We start from the raw sequence: 21,600 nt of genomic DNA on the forward strand, positions 1-21,600 counted from the left end.
GAGAAAGCTAGGTCAAGGTCAAATTTCAACTTTTGTACACTCAGGAACCGGATTAGATAAAAAGACGAGGGAGAAGACCAGTGTGAGTAAGCTAGTGCCTTGGTCTATGATCAAAGCTAGTGCTTTCACCGATCAAAGCTAGTGGTTTGATCTATGAAAGTAGGTCAGAGCACTAGCTTTGATCTCTGACCTATGCAAGTAGTTCAGGGTAAAATTTTGAATTCAGGGGCGTCGTGGGATGTTGCAGTCTGTGACTGCCTAGGTTTTACTTATATATTTCCTCTGCTCTCTCAACCTTCAGCCGAATAAACATTAAATACTTCAGCTTATAGTTAGCAGCCTTTTCATTACCTTATGATGATGGTAGCCTACTTTTCTCTTTATTCTGATAATCTATTTTCTTAACTCATTACTCACTGTGTTGTTTTGAAAAATCTCACCTTGCAAAAAAAAGAAAAAGACAAAAAAGAAAATCAGCTGGCAGCTGCTCCCTAAAAATTGTAAAGCTTCGCAGTGAAATAAAGAAAGTTTCCCCACTTTTGATAAGACATCCCTATTAAAGCAGGAAAACAGAAAGTAGAGGTACTCTGCTTGTGTACACCATTAAGGATTGTGCAAGTGTTTTTGCATGACTGTTTAGCTCCTTATTATTTTAAATATTTCACAAACTTTGTAGGTAAAGACACTGGGATGATTTGTGGTGGATAGGTTTAGGTTAGGCTTATTCGCAGCTTAGGATTCAGTGTTCAACATTCACAAGGGTTTTACGACAGATGACTTAAAGGCAAAGGGATCCTACTCTCCAGAACAAACAAACATGGTAATTAAATCCAGTGCACACACTGGATAATGCAGTTTTACATAAAGCAAAACAGCTTCTTGCCAGTGCTTTTCAGCTGACTCAGGACCCGCAGGTGGGTTAGATTAATATTAGCTCAGCTTGTTTCTCTGGCAGCTTAAGATCCAGATGCAAGATGAGTTAAATCCTTCTTTACTGAAAAGATAACATGTCCCATATGCAGCACCTAAAAGTGACAGCAATATGATATCAGACCGTTAAAGTAGTTCGACTTGGTCAGCTGGCTAACTTTGTTTTAAGATTCATAGGCACAACATATCTATGTTAAGGATATTTGACGTGGAGATAAGACACTTTGAAACCACACACAGGGACGTGTTCTGGACACTTGCCCAGCAGGGATGAGAGATCATTTGCCTGCTCCCTTCGATGGTTATGAAAGCTTGAGCCTTCTCAGCTGGCTAAGACAGTTTGGGGTTCCTGTCAGGGTGAAAGTGGGAAGCGGCAATGTCTACAGAGATGACCTGGTGAGGATTCCCTTAGTAGTTCAAGCGACATGGCCTTCCTAGTGAAGGAAAACCTTCCAGATAGTCAAAAAATAAGAATACCAACTGTGCTGGCCATCGTTTTTTTTCTGTCGTTTCAACATTAAGCCATCTAACAATGTAGGACATTCCTTATAATTGGTAAAACTTTGTGATGTAATTTAAATCTGAACATAACTTAGACATTTAGACACCCGTTAGAAGTACAAATCTTCTGCAGTATGATTCAGTGGGTGCTGGTGGTCAAAAAGCAAACCTGACAAAACACCTTTGTTGTATGCTGAGGATTTCACTTCCATTTTCTTAAAGAGCTGAAAAAGATCCTTACCAGTTTCTCCTTGAAGACCATCTGTCTGAGCCACTTGAAATCCAGTGGTTTAAAAGCAGAAAAAACAAAAAGAGAGTCTTTTTCATAATTTTCAGGTTTCTGAATTGCTCCTTCTGGATAAGTAATCCTTATGGTGGTTTTGGTCCCAACATCTTTACCATAACCAGTTACCGGGGCTTCGTTTAACCTGCCAGGACACACAAAAAAAAGAACTTTAGTAACACAATCAGCTGCTGCTTATGCATTTATCAAATGTGTTGTATTCATATAAATGAAGTATCCTGTTCTTAATGCTTTGTAAATTCTATAGGTTATACACATTACTACTATGTACTCCCCTATATCATATTCATTCATTGATTTAATGACCATACCTCACCACAACATCGTAGTCATCTATCCGGGAACCCAGTGACTTATTGGAAAGTATACCTCCGTTCCCTACAATGATGCACCTTTTACAGCTGAGGCTGCAAAGCAGGAGGTCAACAGTTAATAAATTTAAGAACGTATGGATAGACAAAACGTCCAGATGATGTGAGAGAGCAGCAACAATCACCTGTCCAGCTCCTCTCCAAGTCCATAATTTTTTGTTGTTGTTAAAATGCTGTCTATGATTCTCTCTGCAAAGGAAAAAAAAATTACCATCATGAGGGGGCAATTACAGATACATGAAGTTCACGTCTTCAGAATTCAACACAGAATCTTTATGTATCTAACTACTTGTTAGGAAATGTTACTTGCCAATGGTCAATTTTGTCTCATCAAAAATAGTGTGTCTCTTAATCTGACAATAACAAATGTAAGTTCTAATTAATGTCAGTCATTAAAAACATTCACATGTTGCGATGCAAAATGTCAGGTCAACATCGTGGGTGATGAACTGCACTCTAATAATGAAAATCATCCATCTATCTGGTTGGAGATGAGATGATTGTAACTGTGTCATCAAGAGCTGCTATCCACTCTGCAGGTCACGGGTCTTCTAGAGCAGTGGTTTCCCAACCTTTTTTGTGCCATAGACAGGTTTATTGTCAGACAATATTTTCATGGACCAACCTTTAAAGTGTGGTGGATAAATATAAAACAATAAAATGATACAACTGGCATAAAATTGGTATTTTTTTAAACAACAATTAACGTGAATTTACTGTCAAATTTATTAGCAGTGTCAACCTTATTAACAGTGCCAAATTTATTAGCAGGGTTAACTTTATCAGCACGGTGGCGCAGTGGGTAGCGCTGTCGCCTCACAGCAAGGCGGCTCCGGGTTCACGTCCCACCCTGTGCGGAGTTTGTATGTTCTCGAAGTGTCTGCGTGAGTTTTCTGAGGGTTCTCTGGCTTCCTCCCACCTCCAAAAGCATGCACTTCAGGTTAACCGGCAGTTCCAAATTGACCGTAGGTGTGAGTGTGTACGTGCGTGTTTGTCTGTGTCATGCCTGGAGTGTCCCCCGCCTCACACCCAAGCCAGCTAGGATAGGCTCTAGCTCCCCCCGACCCACAACAGCGGATGAAGCAGAGAAAAGAAAATGGACAGATGGATGGACCTTTATCAGAGTGTCCTCGTGACACCTCACCAACATCATAACATAAATAACGGCCTCCAACTCCCACATTCTCTGGTTGTAATGGTGAAGGTTAAACATGCCTTCAACACAAGATACAAAACAACACCAAATATAAAGTGCACAACAAATAAGTCAGCATAATATTAAATCAGCGGGAGCCCTGAGGTTATTTCTCAGCTACAGGATGGTTTCATTGATCGTGGTGATCGTGCACCAGCTGAGAGAATGAAGACTCCGGCTAAGTGTCTTCCCAAATGTCTGACACATGTTAAACATACCTCTGTTCACGCACTATCCCCACAACTCCAGTCTTGCTTTAAATGTTACTTTATCTGCCAGACAGTTGAAGACAGTTGTCATTTTCCTTTGAAATGACAGATATAGTCCATCAACCCTCTCGGTTCCTCGGCCGGGTTGATAGGACCCCCCTCTCGTGACACGTCCATGGAGGCCCCGGGTCGCCACGTTAGCCTCTTGGCTTGTCTCAGAGAGCAAGAGAGAGAGCTGTAGAGGTGGAGGTAGGGATCTCGGGATTCGGCAGACATTGACGACGGAGGGACGGAGAGATGCTTGCAGCGTCCAGACCATAGGGGAAGCCGATGAAGCGGTGGATGGGGCAGGATTGGGTGTGCTTGTGTGCATGCATACTTGATTGTCACTATGTGGATCCTAGGTGCATTGGCGTTGCGGCTGGAGTGTCCCCTGCCTCATCTCCTCAGTCGGCTGGCATAGGCTCCAGAAACCCGCGACAGCGAGTATCAAAAATGCATGAATGAGTGCACCTAAGCTGCATGTTTCTGGAGGTGGGAGGAATCCAGAGAATGCGGAGAGAGCCCACGCAGACACGGGAAGAACATTCAAAATGCACAGAAAAGAATCAAATCTAGAACCTTCTTGCTGTGAGGTGACAGCATCACACACAGCAACACCATGCTGTCTGATGAAAATCAAATATTTGAAAATCCTAAAAACTGAGAGAAGTTCTCCTTGTAAAGCTCAACTACCTGAAATGTCCACATACCAATAAAGATATAGGCATCGAGGTGGTCTTCACAGACACTTTCCTTTATCACTTGTTTATTTAGTCAGAGATTAGGACTGCCCCATCAGTAACAGTGAGAATATGGAGAGAAAAATGTTTTTTTGTGCCACAGAAGAGACAATCTGGGAGAAATAGACATTCACATCTCAAGATGCTGCGTCCCTGTAAGCAGAAAATCGCCCATAAATGTTCTCAGAAAGAAAAGCTCTTGTCAGAAAAGCACACTCCTTGTTAGGTGGGTGATATTAAGCCCTTCTCCCGGCGGGGCGAGCACCCACCCCTCCCATTGCAATGTGAGGAATGGGGATGTTTAGCTATAGAGCACATTCCTGTAATGCTCTACGTGGCAGTCTGATCAAGTCATGCTTACAGAATCAGAAATGACATAGATTTCTTCCTTCTACTAACCATCTGTAGACCTCTCATAATCGTAATCCGTCATAGCGAATAAAATATGCATATCCCATCGCGTCTTTGAGCTTTGTTATATTAGTAGAGATGGGGAAGTGTTTTAACTAACATGACAGCTGAAATGTTTTCCTTTATTTGTGTCCAACATACACAGAAAAAGAAAAATAACAAGTATTTTCATTCCTTTCTGTTTCACTTGACACAATGACGATGTTGCACATAGTTTGCAAAGGGAGCCAAAAGAAATAGCAAAAGTGAGAGTGAAAGGACAGTGAAAACAAGAGAGGTTAGAGGAGCCTGAAAGTCACTTGTGAGACATATTACAGTCCCATTCAACCTAGCTAACGGTCATAATGATTAACCTGCTGAGAAAAGGCGAGCTGAGCAACAGCCCATTGTTTGGATTTGGTGTTAATGTCTGGTGTCAAGCATCACCCCAAACCGCATAAACACAAGGCCAAGGACCACAGCTGGATCCAAGAAGGTGAAAAGTGAAAAATCACAATTGGCAGCACTCACTTTCAGAGGATGACAAGGAAGCTAATTGTATAAGTACCCAAGATAAACATTTCATCCAAGTATGTCTCATGGTAAAGCCAAAGACAAATAGAGTTCAGAGATTAGTCCAACATGGAACTCTTGAAATGACAAAAATCTTTGCTTGTAACATAGAAGAAGGTTGGAAGCATCACATAAACACAGACTCATTGTTGGGAACTATTCAGCCGAACCAATACAAAAATAACAGTGTAGATTACACTTTAACAGGGTTGCTCAACATGAGCAACCGGGGGGGGGGGGGTTGAAGCAGAGAGACAGAGAGGAGCGAGACTGAGATTTTGAAAATGAGTGACTTTACACAGCAAAAGAAAAACATCACAGTGCAAACAGCAGCAACATTGTAAGAGTTGCCTGTTTTAAATGGCATTTGACCGGGTGGGGTGGAGCTATATTTTCAGCACTTTGGAGAGGTTTGAATTTGGTCATGGGTTTATATCATGGATCACACTCCTATATACAACTCTGATGGCTGCTGTTCGTAGTAATAATGGTTTTTCCTCCTATTTTGAACTCAGGGATGTCCCTTTCACCACTCACTTTTTGCAATCGCAATAGAACTTCTAGCTCTAGCTCTGAGACAACATCCGAATATCGAAGGGATTCAACAAGCAGGGAGACAACATAAAGTTTCATTTTACGCAGATGATATGCTCTTGTTCCGATCACAACCCCTTGTGAAACTTCCTAAATTTATGGTCTTATACATGTCTGGATACAAGGTAAATACTTTGAAAAGCGAGATAATGCCTTTTGGCACATATGATGATGAGCCTCTTTTAAGATTCATGTCCCTTTAAAGTGAGCTCCAAGTACTTCAAATACCTATGCATGGGTTACACATAATTATAAAGACCTCTATGTTGCTAACTGCCCCTATTATCTAATCTCACTCAGGACATTGAACATTGGGACCACCTGACGCTGCCGTTGGGTGGAACAATCAACACAGTAAAAACTCGAACCAAGGCAGTCACAGACTGCAACGTCCCGTGACACCCCCTATTAAAAATTTTACCCTGATCTACTGTCATTTATCAAAGCACTAGCTTTAATCTATGGCCTTACTCACACTGGCCTTCTCCCTCGTCTTTCTATCTTATTCGGTTCCTGAGCGTACAAAAGTTGAAATTTGACCTTGACCTAGTTTTCTCAAGGTCAAGGTCATAATCTCATTATCATCCCATTTGCCGCCCGCCTTTTGTTTCATCTCTCTATCTACAACAATTGCAAAGATATTTGGTCGACATACTAATGGACGGACAGACGAACACAGGAACACTGATACATCTCCAGGATTTTCAGGAAGGTGACTGCGCCATCTGCAAATATAGCACTTTTGGGGTAGCCCTGAGGGATCTCCCTTTTGAGAAGTGCGAAATCAGCAAGCTGGCTTTCAGCTCTCTCCTAGCTCAGAGGCAGATATTACTTAAACCGAAAGACTCAAAACCTCCAACATAAACTCACTGAATCAGAGATGCCATGTACCATGTTAAACTTGAGAAAATTAGGTATATAATTGGAGGGTGTACCAGAAAGTTTTATAATATATGGCAACCATTTTAATGTTTGTTGATGGGATGAAAGCTAATAATGTAAAATTCTACTGCTTCCTTCCTTCTGGCCTTTCAAGTATTTCTTTACTCATTTATTTTTATTTATATCTTTATTTATTTAGGTTGTTTTTTTTCATTTTCACCCATTTTCCGTATGGCTGTTGGATAATGATATTACTGTATCCTGTAGATCAGGATAGATTTATAGAGTGTGTGGTGTACTGTATATATGGGGTGGGAAGGAGTGGTGGGGGGTTGGGTAGGATTTCAGCTCTGTTCTGTTGAGTTGTTTTGTTGAATTTGTATTGTAAAACGTGAAAACCCTATAAAAATACCTTGAAAAAAACATTTAAAATATAAATTCAATCAACAAGTTGTATCAAGCAAAATTGAATTTTGTTTAAAAAACCCACCACTAAACTGTATAGGGTTCTGGCAGGTAACATTTATGGTAGCCTCTGCTTGTATGCATTGGAAAATATGCAGCACAGCAATATCACTGAGACCGGGCTAATGTTATCTCTCCAGTTCCCATGGAAATGTGTATTGGTTTGATATGTGAAGTGCTGTGTATCTTTTAATGTCAGGCAACAAGTATGTGTGGAGGAATAAAGTCATATTGTTGGGGCCCTCAAATTCCCTGTTCCAAAGATAAGAGTGACATTGGCCTGGGCCAACAGGCCACTGTCGGCTGGTTTGTTCCATGCCATCTTGCCACAGTGAAACGTGCACACTTCAGGTCATCCAGACAATGTGGGTGAACTTGTGCATGTTTTTTCTTTCTTACCTGAGTTAAACATTGTGTAATATAGAGAAATATAGAGGAAGGAATGGGGTTTGATGGGTTGTAAACAAATTCAGACCTTTTCTGTTCCTTATTGAATTATTATTAACTTGATCTTTTAAATATTTGCAAGCAATTAAAGTAATAAAAAACACTTACTTTAAGATGTCTAATAACGTTTTGGTCGCCGAGAATGGAGAAACAGTATGGTTTTAAGTAGCAGCCTAATAAATGAGATAAGCAGCAGATGTATCAGTAACATTAAGCAGCTGCAGCCTTAATCAGGGACTCACTCCAAATACTGAAGGTCCTGATCAGGGTGCGATTTTCTGCACTTATTTGAATGACTCGCTGTTGTCCTTCACCTGTCCTAAAAGTCCAACATCCCACTTTATGCTTGATTACTCAGTTTTATTTCCATTAAGTTTTTCAGTTAACTCGACCATTTCAGCACTCAGCAGTCAAAAAAAAAGTTAATGCTTCAGGGCAGAAACCTAACTTGGCCAACATTGGTTTGTACTTGTACATGACCACCAATTATAACCAGGGGACCCAATACACCATTTGGCTGATATGGCAGGATAACCCTGTCAAAATTTTAAAAAGAATTTGAAAAAACGGACAGCTTGTGACAGAGTTTACATTGCTGGCACTAACTTTCAACCTCAATTGTTGGCAGTCTTAATGTTCACAAATGTCCCCATGCACATTCATTATGCGTTCATTCCCTGCTCAGAAGTTCACATAGATGTGGATTAGAGAAAGACAAAAGGTGCAGATGACGGGCAAACAGGAAGGCAAAAAGGCCACATGTCAGAGCAAACTGTTCACTTAGTCTTATATTTGCTGAGTTATTTTGACATGGCATCTGAAATCTTAATCTAAGGGGTGTTATATTTATGTTTTACAGACCCTTCACATTAGACTAAATTCTCTTGCCATGTTCATATTATCAGACTTATTCATGATCCTGAAGGCTAAATAGGCCCTCTTCCACATTGTGGCTGACAAAGAAAATTAAATGTTTTGTGACTTTTCCAGATTGTATCAATTACAAATGTTTAATTGTTCGAAATTTAGCTTCATGAGGACTACTATGAACCTAAACTAAGAATTAGACCTGTTTGATTGCCTGTTTTTTCATGATAAAAAAAATCCCTCGCTCTGTTTTTTTGAAAAACTGCACTCTGGTCCTGATGAACGAGCTTTTTGCTGACAAACCAAGTTTGGCTGAATACAGAACAGCTGCATAGCAGACAGTTACCAGATTAGAAAAAAATATTCAGTTTCAGACTGAAGTTTTTCTAGACTACCACTAACTTTACATTTCTATGTAAATTTAGTGGAGTGGGCACTGCGTTGCCCTCATTGTCACCTCAACTTAATGCTAAGAGCTTAAGTGTGTCCGTTCAGACACCACCCAAAGTGGCAGGGGGAAGTGGGGGCAGGGGATTAACTTGCAACTGCAGAGATTGACTAATGCCAGGCCTCACAATAAAAAACTGCTTCTGAATAAATTGTATTTTATAATTAACATGGACTGATATGTCTACACGTAATTGACTGGGTTACGTAAAAAATGTTTAAGGAAAAAAGTAAAGGTAAAAGACCAAAGAAGCCATCAGGTGTCCAGTTTAGAGTCCAGAATTGAGGCATTATGTCATGTACCTAATTTCATCCATAGGCAACCTAATTTAGTTTGTGTTTGCAACACACAGAAATCCTGACTGTGGACTTTTTTTTATTTAAATAACTTCTAACATACAGTACATTGACATTGACAAGGCATTTTGTAACCTACATGTGATAAAGCTTTTAAATAATTTGTACTGTTGTGGCCATTGTACTATTATGTTAAAGTAAATGTTATGGTCATTTTAATTGGATAACTGATACATGTGTGATATCAGTGTGATCTAACTAACATATTGTATTTATATAATTCTAAATTCAGGGAAAATTCTGAAATATTTTGGGGCTGGAGCAACAACTGGCCAAAAGGAGGAGTCAGACACTTGAACAGCAGCCACAGACATGGCCTTGGAAGTCTGATGAGAAGCCAAATGTTCTGTGTGTGTGTGTGTGTGTGTGTGTGTGTGTGTGTGTGTGTGTGTGTGTGTGTGTGTGTGTGTGTGTACGTGTGTGTGTGTGTGTGTGTGTGTGTGCGTGCGTGTGTGAGCGTTTTTTTAAACTTTTCTAAACACTTTAAATGCTGTGAATAACATGTATACTAATGACAAAAACATTTCTCTTTATTAGAGATCCCACCAAATCCTACCCCTCTGCCTGATGACCTTGCTAATTGGCCTTCAATTCTGACTGGACAAAGCTGGTTTGTAGAGGACCAAGTGTGGTACCTGCTGATTTTGCTTTCTCTAGGACTAAGTTGGATGGAAGAAGTTTTCATCATCAGTATTTCAAAAAGACATTGGTTGATGGTGAAAAGATTCCCAGATGCTGGTTAGTCTAATCAGTTAGTTTCCTCGGAGAAAAAGCCTTTTCTGCTTCTGCTGCAAAGTCTTTTCTCAAGAGGACAATTAATTTAACATCCTCAAGACTGACAGATTGGAAAACATTCACGTTCTTTGCTCACTTCTCACTACAGTCCAGAAAACTCAACTCCATGAAGGTATAGAACGAGCTGGCAGTCAGGATAAAAAAGGGGATAACCAGGAGACGGCGCTTCAACAGGCTGACAAGATGAGATGGAGAGCAGTGTTGACCCATTTGACTGTGATTGTACAGTGTCTGTCAGTGAGAATTCTGGCACTTAGGGGAGTACACTAATATTGTTCATGGCATCTAATAGCAATTTAATTTAAAAGAGGTAGAACTGATGAAACAATTTGACCCAATAATGAAACAGCACCTTAAACGGGTGCAAAAAAGTACTTTCGGTCACACCAGTTACCTCAGTTACAGCATACAGAACGAACTGGTTAATTTGATGAGCAATAGGATTACTTTAGAAATGGTGAGTGAGGTCAAGCAGGCAAAATATTTCTACATTATTCTTGATTGCACACCAGACATCAGCCACACAGAACAGCTGTCAGTTGAAAATTGTGTGGTATCACTGACAGAGGAGAAGCCCTGCATAAAGGAACATTTCATGGTAGAGGACAAAACAGGTCTTCCTTTGTTGTCTCTGATTCAAAAGAGACAAAAGGAAGTTAAAGTTCCTTTTGATGGCTGCAGAGGACTGGCTTACAACAAGTGGGCAAACTTGAAAATGAAAAGCAAGGATGTTCAACCCAGGCTTCTACAAAATAATCCAAGAGCTGGTTTTGTGCCAAGTGTGGCTCATACCCTGAATTTTGTGGTGGGTGATGCTCCTGAGGCTTACACTGACACCGTGAACTATTTGGGCATCTTACTCAAGATTTTCACCCTGTTTTCAGACTCCACTCTGAGATGGGCCATGCTTAAAAAACATGTGGGAATCACTTTGAGGACGTGGACTGATACAAGATGGGACAAGTGTATCAGTCCACGTCCTCAAAGTGAAGAGTGTTGAGCCCTTGAGATATCAGGCAGCAGCTGTGAGGGATGCACTGATCGAGAAATCACACTTAAGACCCCATCAGGTGCCATAAGAACCCCTAAAACCCCATTGGGGCCGCAGTGGCTCAGTTGGTAGAGTCGTCTGAAGATCGCAGGATTGGCGGTTCGATTCCCTCTCCTGCCCAGCCACCTGGAGTGTGAGCTGACGGAGGAAGGCGTCAGCTCCATACACTCTCTAATCCCGTAAGGGAAGTGACGTGTGCGCAGTCCCTGAGTTGAGAGAGGGAGGTAGTCAAGTCCTGGGAAGCTTCTCCCAGCACTTGGGGTTTTCTGTGCGCTGGTCCTTCTGAGGACTTGCCTCACGCGGTCCAGAGAAAAGGTCAACGCCTGGTCTCCAGGAGGGGGTGGAGTCTTGTGTGCCAGGATGCTGTTGTCTGCCTCAAAGAAGTCTTTTAGCTGATTCAGCAGAGCGGTTTGCTTAACCTCATCCTGTGCATGTACCTTGCGAAGTGCAGATTGATGGACTCTCACAAGAAGTCTACCATTCCTTACAAATACAACAGCTCCATCCTGACGAATAGCCACTCCTGGTCCCTTCCACTCTGTGCAATCTGCAGGTTTGTAATATATTTTGTCGCCTGTTTCATACTTGTCATTTGTAGGTCTGAGCTGCTTCCGCAGTGCCTTCCTTATCCTCTCTGAACATTCAGCTTCTGTGAATGCTTTCCTGGAAGCATGTAAAGCTGATATGTGCTCTCCTACTCTAGCACTTTTAGTGGTACCCTCTTGAGCAGGCAGCTTATTCACTAAGACAGAAAGAAGGTTAAGATTCTGTCCAAATACCAGCTGATATGGACTAAAACCATGAACACTGAACATACTGTTTTTAGCCATAAGGGCCCAGTCTAAGGAAGTGTGACACTTCTATCCATTTTCTCTTTTAACCTTCTGGATAATTTCAGTCAGTGTCTGATTATGTCTCTCCAACGACCCTTTGCTCCAAGGGATGTATGCTGCTGTCATTCTTGTCTCAATGTTGAAGTTTTCTGCCATGTCTCTGAGTTCCTCATTGTTGAATTCTCCTCCGTTGTCACTGTACAGTCGCTGCGGAGGACCGTGAACATTTATCCATGTGTGAATGAAGGACTTCGCAATCTCAGAGGACTTTTTTGTTTTCACACTGTTTCCTGCGCTGAAACGTGTGAAGTGATTGATGATGTGAAGATACAAAACGGTATCTTGTCCAAAACAGTTCCTGCCCTTTTCAGGGATGTTTTAGTCAGCAGCAAGGGAATATCAACAGGAACCACTTCTGCTTCAACATTTTCTCTGTGCTATTATAGCAGGTAGTTTTACTTTTCTGGTTGAATATACTACATTTCCATCTCCAAAACAAAATGGTCTGCAGCTGTGTACTTCACTTTGCAGCAGCTAACTTACTTGATCTTGGCTGATGTCTTTCACATAATGCTCGAGCCGCTTCTCCCCACACACTGAGTAAAAGCACTGACTCAATCAAAAATATTTCTGAGTCAAATTTGGAAGCTTCTATTAACAGTTTCAAATGCTAAGTGTTCTGACAAATGACAAGTGCTCTTACCAGATTTATCCAGCGGATAAGAATTTATCTGCTTGGTAAGACTATGACTACTGGACTACGACATCAAGTTTCCACTGAAAAGTGAGCTGAGAAAGATAAAGGTGACGGACAACTAAAAAGTCGTCTGGACAGCATTCACTTTTCTCATAGCAAAAGAAAAAGTCTCCACCGTGGCATTGTTTTGGGTGAGTCAACTCATGGTTAAGAGCAAGAAGGCCTTCCAAGACAGAGAGATGGTAAAATAAGCATGCATTTAAGCAGCTGACTTAATCAATTAATAGATAGCTAATGCTTTCAAACTAAAGATGCAAAGTCTGTCCTCAAAGCTGTAGCGGCATGAATTGGCAAAATTCCAGAACCTGGCACAAGAGCTGGAGATGCAAGGGAAGGCCTTTGTACAACTTGACAATACACACACACACATCTGCTACACAGAGTAGATCGACAAATGTCTTTCAGAGGTTGACCAACACTTTCAAGACTTTTCTTTGCTCAAGCCAATCGCTACTTTCATGTGCTATCCTGTTTGGGAAGATGTTGATATTGATTATCTTGCATCAAATTTTGCAGCACCATTTCACCTGAACTCTTCTGAAGTGGAAGATGAGATTTTGACAATACAAGCCAACATTCAGCTCAAGTCCAGAGCTCATGTACAGTTCTGGAACTTATAGAAGAAAAGTACCAATATGATGAAAAGTGCTACCTCCTTAACTGCATTATTCAGCTCCCCTTATTTATGTGAATCAGTTTTTTCCCCACATGAAGATCTTAATGTCCAAATGCCATTCTACCATGACTGATGCACATTTCTAAGTGTGCTTGAGGCTGGCTGTCAGTAGCTACTGTCCGAACTATGTATCCCTGGCTGATTCCATCCAGTGGAAGTCATCAGAGCAAACTCACGACATGACCAAAAATGTGCATAGTTGATTGTCTTGTATTGTCCACTATGGGCTCATGCAGTTATGCAAGGTTCATTAACATAGATAGATATACATAGCTTACCTAGCATAGCTAGCTTGAAAAAGAGTGAGCACCCGTGCTGTAAATATACTCCAGAAATAAATATTTCAGTACCGTGCAGCTGCGGTCAAGTGTCCTCTCGGTGTCTTAAGACATGTTGACATGCTATTCCTAGTAACTATGCGTCATTCTTGAAGACATTAATTATGGAAACATACAGCAGTTGACACTAATGGAAGGTAAATGATGAATGAGCCTTTCTTACCTTGTGTTTTGAATCCAAACGGAGGTAAGTAATTAGTGACTTTAGCTAGACGTTTGAAGTTTCGATCAAGAAACATGGGTGCTGGCTTCATGAACCTGCAATGAGACACAGTAAGGAATGAAAGAGGAAGGAGAAGACAGACATTTTTCATTGGCCATGCATTAAGAACAAGGGGGGGAAAAATTGTAATAATGACTTCTCTTGGTATGTACACTCCTGGGAACAAATCACAATGCTTCTTTGAAGAAAATTGTTGATTTTAATTACGCTTGTCCCAACTACTTATTAAAAATTCACTTTCTTCCCTGTCATTGACTTGAGGGCATCCCCACCTCCATACTAAAGGTTTGTACACAAGCACAGTCCACACATACATACACAATAACATTATAGATGTGGGTGGCGGTGGCTCAGTGGTAAAGCACGCGGTAGAGCTGGTCTTCCAATGTTCTGAGATTGGCAGTTAGATTCCCGCTCCAGAGCACTGCCGAGGCGCCGTCCCCCTTACAAGCTGCTCATTTAGGGCTTACCACAAAGGCGCTACCCGCCACTCTACATTCCTCTGCATGCGTAAAGGCCCCCTGTGTGTGTTTGTTTGTTCAGGGCCTGTACACACTAACATATGCATATGATTGTATATGACTAACTAGAGTGTGATCTTAATTTCCCTTTGGGGATTACTAAAGTATATTAAAATTAAATTTAAACTAAGCAGGTTATAAAAACTGGGAGGCAAAGGGAGACACAGAAGGTTCTTCACAAGTAATCAACAACACCTCTCCAACCTGGCCTGTGCTTACAGCAGACACATGGTCTCAGCAAATCTGTGGAGACAATATACTCATGCTAGATTGGTTTCCTCACATAATTGTTTGTAGAAACCACAAACTGAATTACTCAATTAAGTTCTTCTCATTGTTGGTTTAGTTTATAGAAAAAAATTAGACAGCTGATAGATTTGAGACTGAAATATCTACACCTGCATCTACCAGTGACAAATAACCAAATAACCACTGGGGCGGCAGTGGCTCAGCGGTAGAGCAGATGTCTTAAGACCAAACATCACCCAGCCATCGGCGGCTCGATTCCCGCTCCCGCCAGACATCATCAGAGTGTGAGCTGACAGTGGGAGGTGTCCTCCCAGCCACTGCCAAGGCACCCCTGAGCAAGGCGGCGTCCCCCCACAAGCTGCTCATTGGGGCACACCCCAAAGTTGTGACCCATTGCTCTGATCTCCTGTACTAATTGTTATTAATTGCATGCCTACAGGCCTCTAGTGTGTGTTGTGTTTGTTCAGGAGCCTGTATACGATGTTTGTCTGTGCTCTAACTAACACATACAGTATACAGTGTATATGCATGTACAAAACTGGAGTGTAAAAGATAATTACCCCATTGTGTGGATGAATAAAGTGGATTTAATCTTTAAATTTAAGCATTCCAGTGAGTATTACCCTGCCACATTAAAAATCAAACTGAGTTTGATATTCAAAAACACGTGTGTGATCAAAGATTTATGGTTCATGAACTGCGGCTCCCAAGATTGCCATTTCCCAAGCCTTTGTGGTTGCAGGTAGTCCCTGCCCTTTTTATTAACTACAGTCCGAAATCAAAATAAGCCATTTCCTCTTCACACCTGTGACCTGATCGTACTTTCAGGATGGATGTGTGTTTTTATGACCTGCTATTAAACCAGTTGGACACAAGAGTGGAGAGACAGAGATGTTAAGGTGCAGAGTGGTCCATGTCAGACATAAACAATCAATCAGAAGACAGTCTCACAAAGAGATAGAGAAATATATATATATGTGTGTGTGTGTGTGTGTGTGTGTGTGTGTGTGTGTGTGTGTGTGTGTGTGTGTGTGTGTGTGTGTGTGTGTGTGTGTGTGTGTGTGTGTGTGTATGTATGTATATATATATATATATATATATATATATATATATATATATAGAGAGAGAGAGAGAGAGAGAGAGAGAGAGACAGAGAGTGAGAGAGAGAGAGAGAGAAAGAGAGAGAGAGAGAGAGAGAGAGAGAGAGATTTTTTAACATCACATTTATTCATAAAAGTCAAATTACAAAATATTTACATTGACACAAAATCCAAAAGAGAGAAACAGTTATGGTTCCCTTGGTCTTCCTCATACCCCCTGAAAGGGGCTCACGAACTAACAGACTTCTGCACTGCCAAAACAAATGGAGATACATTAAAGCCAAGACTTCTAAGGCAAGAGAATGTTATAAATAACACCGGATCATTGCTAGCCACTGAGCCCTGACCAGCAGTCGGTCACTGACATCCTGACAAAGCAGAAAGACAGGGGGATGCTTGTTGTTAAATATAAAGTGAGGGTTCCCAAAACAGTAGGAGATGCATTGCATTCATTTCCTTTGCCAGGGCTCATCTCTCACTGGAAATATTTTCATAACCGTGCAACTTCAAGTTCACTGCCAACAATTGATTTAGGGCTACAGTGCAAACAGTGGTGGGTAAAATGAAGGGGACATTTAAGTGTGGAAAATAAATTGGATTTATTTCCACACTTTAGGGCAGAGGCTTCAGGGAAGACAAACATGGATGAAGCAGCTCATGAATAGAAGGAAACACCAGTACTAGAGGTTAAGTAGATTTTCTTTAACAACTGAAATGTAGTCAAAAATGCTAACAAGGACTTTTAATTTGATTTGTTTTCACCAAGTAAACACGCAGAGCAAAATAGGAAATAGGAAAAACCACACAGGATGTTAATGGTTTCACACAAAAAATACAACACAAAGTGACATGTGGCCGTTTGCCTAGGTTCAACCTTACACTTGAGCGCAAACACATACGTACATAAAAACTAAAAACGTCTGCATTAATTGGGCTCATTGACTTGTGTGTGACGGGGTTAAAGATGCTGGCTCCCGGTCGGCATTCTGTGTCATACAGAACTTTGATCCAACATGTGCAGCTGATTAGAGGAAGTCTTTCCTAGAGAAGACGTTAACGCGCAGCCTTTCAGGTGGGTACATGCCAGTTATACAAGATGTTTTCATCAGTCTTGTAAATCAGTGCTGGACTTTGTCTATAACAGTGCAGCTGATGGTGTTGGCTAGAGGTGGAAAATCAATTCAATCAGCATATACTGTACTGTATATATTACACAATATACTTTTGAGAGATTAATTCAAACACTAGGTCGATCCCATTTTTTTATGTGTTTTCCTTTTAAACAGAATTATGGGGCAAAACACCACTTGGGGTCTATTTGATAGAAAAAAAACATGGTAAAATTCTGTTGAGTGTGTTTTTTTATTCAGTTTTGTGGCATCTTAACTACGGATGAGCGAGTAAACCATTATCTGTATCTGTATCTGCATCTTTTCAACCATCTAAATTATCTGTATCTGTACTCGGAATGGACGGGACTTAAATCAGAAGTAGGTGTGGTATAACCATAAATGGGTGGGGCTTAAATCGGTACATTATTTTGAGTCTGAAATTGATATGGAATGATCAGGAGTTGCTATATCTATTGTTTATTTTAAAACTATTCACAGAACAGCCTCAAAATTGAGATTCAAATCAATGTTTTGGATCACAAAAGTGAGATGAGAGAAGGATTTACAGAACAAGTTCTTTATGAACTCAGAACGTGAAGTGCATTAATGAATACAACACATGCAATAAGAAATTATGAACTACAAAGTACACATGAACAAGAATTGTCATACTCAACAAAACTTTCAGATTTTTTTTCTTTTTCTTTTTAATTTTTAGAGCGAGAGAGAGAAAGAGGGATGGAGAGAGCATGTGTGTGTTAGTGTGTGTGTTAGTGTGTGTGTTAGTGTGTGTGTGTGTGTGTGTGTGTGTGTGTGTGTGTGTGTGTGTGTGTGTGTGTGTGTGTGTGTGTGTGTGTGTGTGTGTGTGTGTGTGTGTGTGTGTGTGTGTGTGTGTGTGTGTGTGTGAACTGAAGTGAGAAAGTGTCAAACTAAGAGCAAGCAGGTAAAAAAAAAGTGGAGTAGAGACGATGCAACACAAGCAGTTCTGTCTGGTCAAATGCGTGCAACAAAACAAAACAAGAAACAAGTTCCCCAAGTAATAGATCAAAATAGAGGCAAGCTAAAGAAAACCTAAGAATAGCAACTTTAGCTACAGCGAAGCCACGCACAGAGAGATCAGTCCATGTCTGTGTGTGTGCAAGAGTGGGACAGCGACAGTCTATTCCTACCCCTCCCCTCAGGCAGGAGACAACGGAGCCTCGGGAGCAGGACCACCAGGCTGAGAAACAGCTTCTTTCCAGAGGCTGTTTAACAGCTGAACTCCTGTGGTGCTCTGTAGTCACCCTCACGACGCCCCGTATGTCACCACAAATGCACAGGGATTTGGTGCAATATGGTGCTTTTTTCAAGTGCAATAGACTGAGCACCCACACACTTTAAGCTGCCACATTGTAAATAAAATTGCTGTTCAGCCACTTTATATATCTTCCATCTATAACTTTTTCTTTATGTTTTTCTTATCTTATTTATCGCTCAGAGAGATATTTCGTAATGTACCATGTGAAAACGTCTGTCAGCATGGCAAATAAAGATCTGGTTCTGATTCTGCTCTGCTCTGGCTGTAGTCTCTGTAGGGAGGGGTGGGCGCTGTGTGTGACTGGCTAATCACAGAGTGTGAAGACAGTCAGGAGGATTTTCTTTCAGCACGAGCAGATGAAGCGGAAAACTAATTTCCCTTAAGGGATAATAAAAGTATACTTCTCCTTCTTCTCGTATGAGGTAAACTGCCCCTCTATAACTTTAGCTAAAGAAAATGCTGATGGAATAGTACCCTTAGGTTACTTTATTTTATCTTATTTTATACTGTTTATATTTTAGTTTTAGCTTAGTATTTGTCATGTTAGTGCTGCATGCGTCTGTTAGTGTAGCGTATGTCTTGTGGTATGTCCTGTGGTGTCAGTGTTTCTTTTTCTCCTGGTGTTTATCCAGTATTTCATTATGTAATGCCTGAGTAGTGGATATGTGTAATTTCCTCCGGGATTAATAAAGTATTTTCCGCACTATAAGGCGCACTGGACTATAAGGCGCACCCTCAATAATTTGTTTGTTTTATAATTTATGTCATATATAAGGCGTACCGGATTATAAGGCGCACACAATAAAAATAAATAAAATTTCTTTGATAAACTGTAGCGGCTGTAGTTGTGCAATCCGTCCACTAGATAGAGCTGCGCTGCTCAGGCAGTAATGATTGCATTCATGACTTCCTGACTACTTTTGAATGGCCCCTATTGTTATGTCAATAAGCCATTCTGAGCCTCATCAAGGAAACCTGATCACTTGATCACTTTGCCATCTTAGAAAGAAGTCAACACGTGTATTAAAAACTGGTTAAATTCATTACGAGTGCAGTCAGTGCAAACAGAGCGGATTATTTCCTGATCTGAAGTTCGAAGGAGATATTTGAGCTCCGACGTTCGTCTTCGTTTATTAATTAAATATTGTTTCGATCGATCGGTAGACCAGTCGGAGGTGAGGTGCAGCTATTTGCTGCTGTGTGTCCTAAGCAATTTTTTAACTAGTTTTTAATGTCAGGCTGCTAATTTACTGGCAAATGTGACGCTATTTTACTCCTACAACTGACTTTAACGTCGGTGTCTCACCGCCGTGAATGTCACCGCATGTCGCTGCAGACAGAATACACAAGCCTGAATGCGTCCCTCCGCCGCCCGACCAGAGCTATCAACTACATTTGTAAATCAATTGCAGCATGCCCATTGGCACCTTTGTCTAGCAGTGACTGCTCTTGGAATTTCATAAAAGGCTGGAAGTTCAGCTTTGAGGGTCTTTCATTCACCTTTATGCCAGTTTCTCCGTGTGTTTCCACAGACTAATAGAATGGACCGTCACTAGATTCCAGATGACAGCACAATTGCATTTTTAAGACCAATTGAGTTTAAAGTGGGTTATCTCCGACACAAAATAGTTAGGAAATACTGAGATCAGTCAGTCAGTCAAACTTTATTAATAGAATTGTTGAAAGTTCCTTATGTTTTGCTACGTAATCACCGGTGCTCCTACAGTCTGCTCTACCGTCTGAGAGCAGCTCAGTTAGAGCCGGGACTTTGGTGACGCCCCTCGACTACCGTTGTTAGGGGGCGTGGGCCCGAGTGCCTTGTGAGGGGGCTCCCCTGGTGGCGGAGTGCGGCATGACTGGCGGCCAGACTTTCAGCGATCATGTTTTTAACCAATATTAATATGAATATTGATCCATACATAAGACGCACCGGATTATAAGGCGCACTACGGGTTTATGAGAAAATTTTAGGCTTTTAGGTGCGCCTTATAGTGCGGAAAATACGGTATCTATCTATCTATATATCTATTTAACTAATTGAACTGAGGTGGGCAGCTAAGACAAGCAAAGAGAAAAACAAAGAGCCGTGACATTAGAAAGGGTGATGGAGAACCATGTTGACTGTTTGGGCCCAGTATTAGGAAGTTTGTCATGAGTCAGGACAGGAAATCGGTTTGTGGCATCCATAGGAAAAGCCACTCCGGATCTGCTCTAGGACACGATAGGAAAAAGATTGGAGACCTTGTAGTTGGGTGACAAAGGTTGTTTTGTGTATCTGGGGGATCCCAAGGACACAGTGGCATATTGTGGTGGGGAAAAGATGATGTAGAAACATGATTGAAACTGGGGATGATTGACCAGGAATGTGGGGGCTTCTCTGTTCCTGACTCAAAACCCTCAAGGCTAAGCTGGGCAAAAGAGTACCATCATGCATCATGGATATGCTCGAGTGACAGTTTTACTTTTTCTCTTGCTTACACTGAATTCCTGGTTGCATATGTGAAGTTTTTTTAATCAATTTTCGAAGGAGAATCCAATCATATCCATACTATTACATGAAAATATTTTAAAAGAAGCGCAAACCCTCTCACTTAGGATAGATGGTAGTCATCTTAGCTGCTGCATATCCTGGCTTGCATACGCCTTCACTGAGGTTGCCGTACTTGTATAGCAAATCTGGTGGCCTGCACATTAAAAGAAGAAAGGGTTGGATTAATCAAACGTGTTGTGACAATAGGTTATCAATTATGCAGACACATTTTCCTCAAATCCTGAAAAACAGTGCTTGTCAAACAAGGCTGCCTCAACGACGAAGGACAATGGGGTTGCTCAAAAAGAACTCTGTCACGGCACTGACAACTTGTATAAGCCAAGATGAACGAAGATAGTCTTGTATAAATAATCACACTGGCAATGCTAAACCTAGAAAAATCCCAATTACGAGCACGATCATTAGTTAACTGCTGCACGCAGTTAACGTAGTTCAAATAAACAGAAAGACAGGCCCAGGTCTAAAAGCTACGTGAAATCACAGTCAGCAGCAAAAAAAAGCCTTGATTGCAATTTGTTTGCCGTATGAAGTTCTTCAACATGAAAAAAATAATAGAATTCCTTGGCCTTAAAGCTGGTAAGCAATTTGGTGAAAAATAAATCTTTTGGATCACTCAGTTTGCCAGCAGGAATAAATCACTCAGTCATGAAAGTAATTACCAGTTATAACATTGATTGCACTATTGTATGTATGTGTTATCGCATTGTAATTAATGACTCTGGGAATGTCATTTAGAGAGCTGAATTAGATAAACTGAACCTGTGTGAGAGCCAGCCATACGTG

General features: G+C 41.1%; 1 protein-coding gene across 2 annotated transcripts in view; it reads right to left on the minus strand.

The window, feature by feature from the left end:
* Positions 1-21,600, minus strand: part of st3gal3b (ST3 beta-galactoside alpha-2,3-sialyltransferase 3b) — a 63,447-nt gene that overhangs the window by 16,937 nt on the left and 24,910 nt on the right. For both annotated transcript variants that reach the window (XM_068340924.1, XM_068340925.1), the window contains 5 exons: positions 20,858-20,950; positions 13,928-14,022; positions 2,232-2,295; positions 2,047-2,142; positions 1,673-1,859 (listed from right to left, as the gene is read on the minus strand). In XM_068340924.1, coding sequence (XP_068197025.1) covers positions 1,673-1,859; positions 2,047-2,142; positions 2,232-2,295; positions 13,928-14,022; positions 20,858-20,950 — 535 coding nt within the window. The remainder of the gene's footprint in view (positions 1-1,672; positions 1,860-2,046; positions 2,143-2,231; positions 2,296-13,927; positions 14,023-20,857; positions 20,951-21,600) is intronic.

This window comes from Antennarius striatus, chromosome 18, assembly GCF_040054535.1.
Source record: "Antennarius striatus isolate MH-2024 chromosome 18, ASM4005453v1, whole genome shotgun sequence".
In the NCBI taxonomy this organism is placed as follows: Eukaryota; Metazoa; Chordata; class Actinopteri; order Lophiiformes; family Antennariidae; genus Antennarius; species Antennarius striatus.